The 8,719-nt window shown below is 38.1% G+C and overlaps 1 protein-coding gene and 1 long non-coding RNA gene across 3 annotated transcripts in view; one reads left to right on the top strand and one right to left on the bottom strand.

Moving 5' to 3' along the window:
- Window positions 1-1,212: 1,212 nt before the first annotated feature.
- The window catches only part of TRIP11 (thyroid hormone receptor interactor 11), a 38,873-nt gene continuing 31,366 nt past the window's right edge, over window positions 1,213-8,719 (top strand). Inside the window, exons 1-3 of one of the 2 annotated variants that reach the window (XM_026679194.2) lie at window positions 1,213-1,620; window positions 7,291-7,367; window positions 7,517-7,627. In XM_026679194.2, the coding sequence (XP_026534979.2) occupies window positions 1,479-1,620; window positions 7,291-7,367; window positions 7,517-7,627 (330 nt within the window). In that variant the 5' untranslated portion in view covers window positions 1,213-1,478. Of the gene's footprint in view, window positions 1,621-6,944; window positions 6,964-7,290; window positions 7,368-7,516; window positions 7,628-8,719 lie in introns of those variants that run through there. The other variant, XM_087952069.1, reaches the window with a different exon arrangement.
- Window positions 1,393-2,813, bottom strand: LOC113419675 (uncharacterized). The gene is made up of 3 exons (XR_003371939.2): window positions 2,157-2,813; window positions 1,784-1,864; window positions 1,393-1,592 (listed from the first exon to the last, which is right to left on the bottom strand). It is a non-coding gene; the product is annotated as an uncharacterized LOC113419675 (long non-coding RNA).

The following is an 8,719-nucleotide window of genomic DNA, read 5'->3' as shown; positions in this document are numbered from 1 at the left end:
TGAGACACTAGAGGGAACTTGAAAAAAGATTACACATTTGACTTACTAATAAACTATTTTAATCTTGGACATACTGAAAGGTATTTTTGAACAATGGACCCAGAAATTAATATTAACAGTATCTGCCTTTATAAATATCAAGCCCTATCGAATTCTGTACCTGTCAATAGTGGTGTCCCCCAAAGCAGTGTTCTAGGACCAACTCTCTTCATACTCTACATAAATGACCTCTGTGATCATATTAAGAGCAACTGCGTTCTTTTCACTGATGATATAAAGCTGTTCAATACCACAGACAATACTGCTACCCTTCAAAAAGACCTTGACTATGTATCAGAATGGTCAAACAAATGGCAACTTCAAATCTCAACAAATAAATGCTCTGTCTTATATATTGGCAAAAAAAATCAGAAAATAAAATACAAGCTGAATAGTCAAGACCTTGCTGATGATCCAACCTCTCTAAAGGACCTTGGAATACTTATCTCTAATGATCTAAGTGCTAGAACAAACTGTAACTACATAGCCAAAAAGGCATTAAGAGTTGTTAACCTAATCCTACGTAGCTTTTTCTCTGGTAATATCACACTAAACTAAAGCATACAAAACATTTGCTAGACCAATACTCGAATACAGCTCATCAGTGTGGAACCCACATTACGTATCTCATATTAGCAGAGTTGAGAAAGAGAATGGTTTAGCAACCATTCAAAGTTATTAACAGCACTGAAAAAAAGTGACTTACAACCGGTCTTCGCATTTACGACCATCTAAAGATTTGGGAAACACTAAAAAGGAAGACGGCATCTATTGCGAAGTTTGTTTGTTTGTTTTAAATCGTACTGGAACAGAATAAAAAGTGCTCTTACTGTTCATAAACACTGGTGAAATCCCAAAGGAGGGGCAGCCACAAATAATTCTGGATACCTCGTAATCCTGTGAAATATTTCACATCTGTCTACGCGGGGTGGGGGGTCTAAGATCTATCCTCAAAGAACAAGGAATTCGGTTGCATGTCGAGTTGGGGATTAGCCACGGGTAATCCAACCAAATTTTTGGAAAGGGCCGGGGGGGGGGGTGGGGTAAAACCAGGTGAGACTAAAGCTACCTTTCCGGCGAGCATGCAACCCCCACCCTCCACGTCCCGTCGACCTTTGTTTCTTGAGACGCATTCCCCGAGCGCCAACAGGGCGCTCTACCCTTCCGTGCTCTATGATGAGCTGGAGGTGTCATGGCGGCCGTTGAGGTGGCAGCTGGATCTGGAGGCCTTACAGCTGATTGAACAACCCCGGCCGGGACGGCTGGCCGGTAGAAATCCTACGATAAGAGCCTTTTTAAGACCCCAAAAAGTCACCCGGCAGCTCCTTGAAACGGCTAAACCGAGGGACGGACCGGACTTGGGTGGGGGAAAGCGGCGTCGGAGACCCCAGCTGATTGTTACTCTCTTTCCCCGAGGACTGGGTTGAGCCTTGACTGGGATGTCGTCGTGGCTGGGGGGCCTCGGTGCGGGTTTCGGCCAGTCCCTGGTGGGGCAGGTCGGCGGCAGCTTGTCGACACTGACCGGACAGATCTCCAGCTTCACCAAGGATATGCTGTTAGAAGGGACAGAAGAGGTGGGAGGTAAGAAAAGGCGACGATGTGGGTGGGGTGAGGGTTAGGATCAAGCGGCAAAGACCCATAAGGCCAGGATATGACAGGTTAGAGGTTTTCAGACTGGGGACGGGGATTCTTCCCCCCAAAATTCTCCAATGAGGTTGTGGAGGTATTTTCTGTAAATATTAACCTGTGTCCTGCAGGTGGAGAATGGCGGCATATGTTTCCCTCATGTGGGAAAAACAAGGAAGAGATCTTGGACCAGGTACTTCTGAAAGAGAGGAAGGCAGGGGGTTTTTTTAATGTAGGAAATTTTCTTTTTAATTCACCCTTTCTGTCTTCTGTCCCTTAAACAATAACTCTGAATGTTGCAAACAAACAAGCAAAAGAATAGCTCCCACCTGGTATACTACAAAGAACTTGGGACTGCAACTTTCATTATTCATTTAAAATATTTATATACTGTAGCCACTTGACTTATATCAAACCCTGGGTGTCACACGATCAACAATTAAAACAGCATAATACATATATGAATTAAAACCATAAATCCTCTCATTCACCTCAGCATATCCCAGCAGTTGGTTGTAGGTACTTTAGGGAAGGCTAGGAAAGTAGAGACTGCCATGGAAAAGGCATACTTCCTAAACCCATAAGATGGCAATATTCAAGGGAAGGGACTAGGAACATGCCCACCCTATCTAGTCTGGTAGGGAGTGGCAGTCCTGCAGATAACCTGATCTTGTGCTATATATGCTTTTAAAGGTAACAAGCAGCATCTTGACTTGCATCTGGAAGGAAACTGGGAGTCATTGCAGCTCAAACAACAGAGGACTCATATGGGTACACCTAGGGACACCGATCACTGCACGCACCATCATTTTCTAGACCAGGTGTAGCTTCTGGGTAGCCACGTGTACAGCATGTTGTAGCAATCCATATGGGAAATAGCCAAGGCCTCACAGTCCAGGAAAAGATGCAGTTGGCACACCAGATGAATCTGTATAAAGACAACCTCCCCCCCACCAACATGGTTGCCACCTGCTTCTTGAGCAGAAGTGGTGGTTTTAGAAGGCCCCCCAAATTGTGTACCCAAGTCAATGCCACTTCATTCAGAGTCAGAGATGAAATATCATCTGGGCCTGGGGGTCAAAAATCCAGGGCCATTTTGTCTTGCCGGGGTTGAGCTAAGGCTAGCTCCTACCCATCCAGACCCATATAGCCTGCAGGCACTCAACCAGCACCTACATACCAACTGGAGGATTACTGCCCTAATATATCTGAAAATGTCGGATTAGGAAAGACTACCTTTAAAAAAAAAACAGATGGATACAGAGCTCAAGGATCATAGAATCTTGGGTACTTGCACTATAAATTGAGGGCTTTTTTTGGTAAGATATTTTATTCTCTATCTTAGGATCCAAAGAAGAGGCTATAGATGTATGAGGTGGTAAATTATCCCAAAGTAATTTCTTGAAACTAATTTTTTTTTAAATAACATTCGTACTAAAAGTTTTTATAGCTTCATGTACTAAAATATCCATTTGATCTGAACTAAGAAATAAGTATTAGTGCAGCTGATCAAAATATTTAAGATGTCTTCAGGCTTGTCCTTTAAATCCTTATTATGAGTAATTCTGTTACAATAAGCATGTCTTATGAAAGGAAGGATAGCAACATACTATAGAGGAAGAAGATAGTATTGGACAAAATATGAGAAATGTATCAAAAGGCTCTTTAGATTGTAATTTTCCATAAATTATGTCACAAAGCAGTTTTAGAGAATTACTAACTCTAATAATTTTGATTCAAATATACAGAGAGTTGCTTGAATAAAGAGATTGACAAATTTAAATTAAACCCGGGGTGGGTGAGCTTCCAGGAGATAATTTAATTGCAAATGATGCAAAGATCGAAGCAATGCATTGTCTTCATTTAGAAGTGATGGCAAGCTGTATAATAACAGATGGGATAGAAGAGAGAGAAAGTGCCAAAGTCCAAGACTTGTATTATAAGTATTATTACAGTATTACATTCACACAAGACAACAGCATTCCATAATTCCTATACAGATTAGTGTTTTCTTCCATATGGATTACTTTCTTTTAAGAAAAGCTGCTAATTAATATACACAGTATACAGGTTATAGAATAGATTATATTCTCCATTTTAGGATCTAAAGAAAAGGTAATAGGTATACAAGATAGTAAATTATTGCAAAGTAATTTCTTGAAACTAAAAAAATAATAGTTTCTTTCTGTACCTCATTATTTGCACAGTACTCAAATTAATATCCATCTTTCACATCCATGGAATGTCATTGCATGATTCTAATCTTTATAGATAATGATATGTTATAGCATCTATCTTTTCCAAAGTTTATTTGGAAAATATAATCAGATGCTATATATTTCATTTATACCCCGCTAAGTGCTAGCTTGTAGTATATTCCTTGATTGATAGTTCCTTTACTGTACTTTATCCTGTAAAAATATCCACTTTTTCTGTGTCTTCATTGTCAGTTCTAAGGCTGTTTACTGAACCTATTGACATTACTTTCATCTTGTTAATTAATCACAGTCCTATTTTTTCACTATTTTATTACTGGATCTTGCAAATAATTTGCATGTTAATAATAGTAATTATTAAACTTGTATGCCGCCCAACTCTCAATGACTGGGTGGCTTTGCAATTATCTAAATTATGTTAACCTCATGGGGCAGATTATTCTTCAGTTTTAAAGTGATGCTCATCATTTCCAATTTCTCTCCCTTCAATATATAGTATACAGGTAGTCCTCACCATATGACCAATATTGGCGCCAGAACATTTGTTGTTAAGCAGGACGGTCATTAAGTCAGGCATCACATGATTACATCTGATTTTATAAACATTTTTGCCATGGTCACTAAGCAAGACATCACATGACTGTGACTTACAACCTCCTGGCAATTTCCCTGTTGACTTTTCTTGTTAGAAACCAGCTGGGAAGTTTGCAAATGGTGATCATGTGACCCTGGGACATTGCAAGCATCATAAATACCTTCTGCATTTTAAGCATCCAAATGACGTTCAGGTGACCACAACTATGCTGTGATGGTCTTAAATGCAAGGATTGGTCATAAGTCACTTTTTTTTAGTGCTGTTGTAACTTTGAACAGTCACTAAATGAATGGTCCTGAGACAAGGACTCAGAATGTATTCAGAATATTATTTATTCAAGCTATAGTCAGAATATAGCTTGAATAAATAAGGAGAGAGTATGCAGTCTTTATTATTACTTTACCACTTTACCAAACTAGAGCCAGTCTGTTTTGCCATATTCTATTTGGCTTGTGGCTATCTATCTTACACATAAATTTGGCATGAGGACAGTATATTATTCTAGGATTTCCTTTTCTTAAGGACATTTTCAGAGCTGATGCAACTCAAAGCCTTTGTGTAGTAAGTGAAGCATATTTTGACTTGGGGGATTTTTGGCTTTCTCATTTATCCAGCAGGCCTTGGCAATAATGTATCTTCTTCCTCTGTCTAAAACCAGTTTGAATGTCTAATATTTTCCTTACACAGAGGGTTCAAATATAAATTGGATGAACCTAAGTATTATATTTCTTTAGCATGTGACATTGTGAATATTATGCAATAATTTGTACAGTCTGTTAGATCTCAGTTCTTTGCTATTGTATGTAACCTGGTCTCTTCCAATTTTTGGCCACTGTGGCTTTGCCAACTAAATGCCCAATTTTCATTAGTCCAGATAAACAGTATCCAGATGCACCTGGAATTGTGAAGCCACTAAACTCTCGGTTGCTTTTGTGAAATGGGATGCTTTAAACACACTGGAGGGCCGTGAGAAAATTTTGGTGGGCCGCAGAGAAATCTCACCCCCAGAGCACCCCCTCAAAGCAATTAATCCAGGCTGTGCAGAAACACAAGGCCCACATGGTCCAAGGGAACCCTCTCTGACCACTCACTCCTTACCTGGAAAACTTGCCTGCTAAATTGCTATTTTTCCTTTTTCTGACCCTCAGGTGTTCTGCTGTGCTGGGAGATTTAGATTAGCTAGGAAGCAGGAAATGGTTGGATTTCTTGCTTTCTAGCTAGTCTTTAGATCTTCGGCTCTGCTTTTAAGCACAGCCGAACCTCCCTTAGGAGTGAAGATTCTATGATTCAATGCAGACTCACGGCAAACAAATTTGAGAGACTGAGCTAGCCGATGGCAGATAGATCACTGAATGATTCTGTGAGCAACTCAATCTACCTGCCTGCTTTGCCTGATTTTGGGTAAAAGTTGCTCTTTTTTTTTATAAAAAATTCAATATTTACATACATGGTGTGTTGTGAGTTAATCTTGTGAGTTTGCTAGCAAATTTTATGAGTTTGCAAGCAAATTTTATGTGACAGACTGAGCTAGCTGATGGCAGGTAGATAGATCTCTGAATGAATCTGTGATTCTGTGAGCAACTCAATCTGCCTGCCTGCTTTGCCTGATTTTGGGTAAATTGCTCTTTTTTTATACAAAATTCAATATTTATATAAATATTTATAATATTTACATACAAGCCATGCCCAGCCAGTCACATGACCACCAAGCCACACCCACAAATTAGGCCACACCCACAGAACAAGTTAGTGGTCCCTGGGATTTAAAATTATGAGTTTGGTGGTCCCTGAGGTCCAAAAGGTTGGCGACCCCTGCTTTAAACTGACTTATACTTGCTCAGTCTTCTGATGTAAGGAAATGTTTCTTCAAGAGTAGACTTATAACTTGCTTTTAAAAAACAGGATGGAATATACCTTACCTCATCTAAAGGAGATATAGATCATCTCCCTTAATTTTGGGTTGAGTCTTTCCTGACTGACTTAGTCATTCAATCATACAGTTAGAAGGAGCCATTTAGGCTACTGAGTGTAACATCTGTTCAATGTAGGAATATCAGATGGCTTGCAGTCTAGCCTTCTGTTGAACAAAGAGAGCAAAAGGAAGAGGAGCTTGTGAAAGAGGAGCCTGGCACTTCATTGAGTATTTGGTTCCACTGCCACACTGTTCTTACTGTTAAACTGGATTTTTTTAATAATATCTAGTAAAGTTTCTGTGTTGGAACTTTGGAATAAGAATTCTTGACCTTATGTATGACATCGTTGGGATTTGAATAATGCTATTGTATTCCCCCATTTGGATATATTTTTCTAGATTAAACTTGCTCATCTCTTTTAATGCCTTTTCATAGGACTTAGTTTCTAGTCCCCTAATCATTCTTATTGATTGGTCTGAACCTATTATAATTTTTTCTGATTTCTGTTCAAAGAGTGCAGGACTCAAGTGTGGGAATCTGATGAAAGAAATATACAGTTGAATAACTACTTATTGTGAGTTCCACAATTATATTTGTTTTGGTGCATTTGCATTTTTGGAGGCACATCCAACTGTTGGCTTAATGTTGAAATCTAAAGGTAGATCTGATCAATGTTATCTGCAAAAGATATTAAAAATCATTCAAAGTGAGGCACTTTCAGCTCCCTAGAATTAAACAGAAATCCCATGTTTGGTACTTGTGTTGGTGTATTGTGTGTGTGTATGGATACACATATGTATGTATGTGTATGTGTAAGAGAGAGAGAGGGAGGGGGAGAGAGAGAGAGAGAGAGAGAGACAATATAATATCTTCATCTTCTTTCCATTCCTGCTCTTTTCAGGTCCTGCGGTTGATTTTCCTGTATCTGACAATAGTCTGAGAGATGTAGAAAGTCTTCATTCCACACTGAGATCAGAGGTAGGATGCTATTTCTGAAAAACAAATAAAAGCAAATAGAAAAAAAATACATTTTTGTTTTTGTGTTTGGGAGTCAGACCTAATATGTACTCTGGGTTAAATTAGTTTTAAGCTCTTGTTTATTAATGTTTCAATGCATTTTTCTCTAGAATGACAGGTTGAAAAAGTTTTGTAATGACCTTGAAGAAAAGAACGAAGTAGCAGAGCTTCAAATAAAGCAAAAATCTATAGATTATCGTAATCAGCTACAGCAGAAAGAGGTAAATAATGGCTCAATCTAGTTGAACAACATTTAATTTGTGACTTTATGTACTTAATAGGATGGCAACCTATTTTGTAAAGACAGGCAGGCAACTTGGCTATTTGTTGTAATGTGTGTAAGTGGCCCCAAACCTTTCTACAAGTCATACTTCATCTTGAATCGTTAAGAATCAGCATAACAAGATATTTTTTATATTGTCTTTATATTGTTCTATTTATGTTTAAGGAAGCTTATGATTCATTTGTAATATATTTTTTTAAAAAACATGAATAGCTGCTGTTCTTTATAAAGTCTGGAATTAGTTCAGGGAGATTGCTGAAATTTCTCTGGATTATTGAACACTAGAAATATGGTGTATAGATATGTAGAAATCAGTACAGCATAGAATATGTTCAATAACATAAAGATATAATTAAGAGCAGTCTGTGCCACTTCGTAATGCATAAGAATATGAGTCTGTTTTCTCCTGTAAACTGTGGTATTGGAAAGATTTTTGCAGACTTCCTTGGACCACAGGAAGAACAAATCATTCAGTAGCTAGTAAAGTAAAACCAGACTGCTTAATAAAGCTAGAGCTTAAATATTGTTAATATATAATGTGAAGGCAAGAGTCACTGGAGAAGACCGTGATGATTGAAAAAATAGAAGACAATAAAAAAGAGGCCAGAAGGAGACAAATTGCTGCTACATAGCCTTGATCAAATGATATCCATTCTGTCATGAAAAGTTCAAAGTGGTTGAGTAACTAAACAGTTATTTTGTCCATGTTTGTTTTAAATACCAAAAATTTGGATTTGCTATTATAATAAATTCCCATAAGTAAGCATGTTACATTCAGCACTCAAGTTAGTAAAAATTTTAAAACATACATTTACAACATTAGTAAGTAATTTTCCTTCTCTGACAAATCATTGCATGTAATTTATGTTTCCTTATGTCAAAGGAAATAAACCCCATTGTTGAAGAAACCCCATTGTTGGAAAGGTATGAATGGGAACACATACTAAGATGCATCTTCTCCCTCATAATGTATTATTATGTTGCGAAGATATTCTCTCTTTCTAAGTCTCATAACGCATGCACTGTTTTC

Source organism: Notechis scutatus, chromosome 1, assembly GCF_049901735.1.
Source record: "Notechis scutatus isolate UNSWTSFEM ecotype Mainland chromosome 1, rNotScu1.2, whole genome shotgun sequence".
NCBI lineage: Eukaryota > Metazoa > Chordata > Lepidosauria > Squamata > Elapidae > Notechis > Notechis scutatus.
Note: the sequence above shows the minus strand (reverse complement) of the source record. Positions and strands in the feature narration are given on the sequence as shown.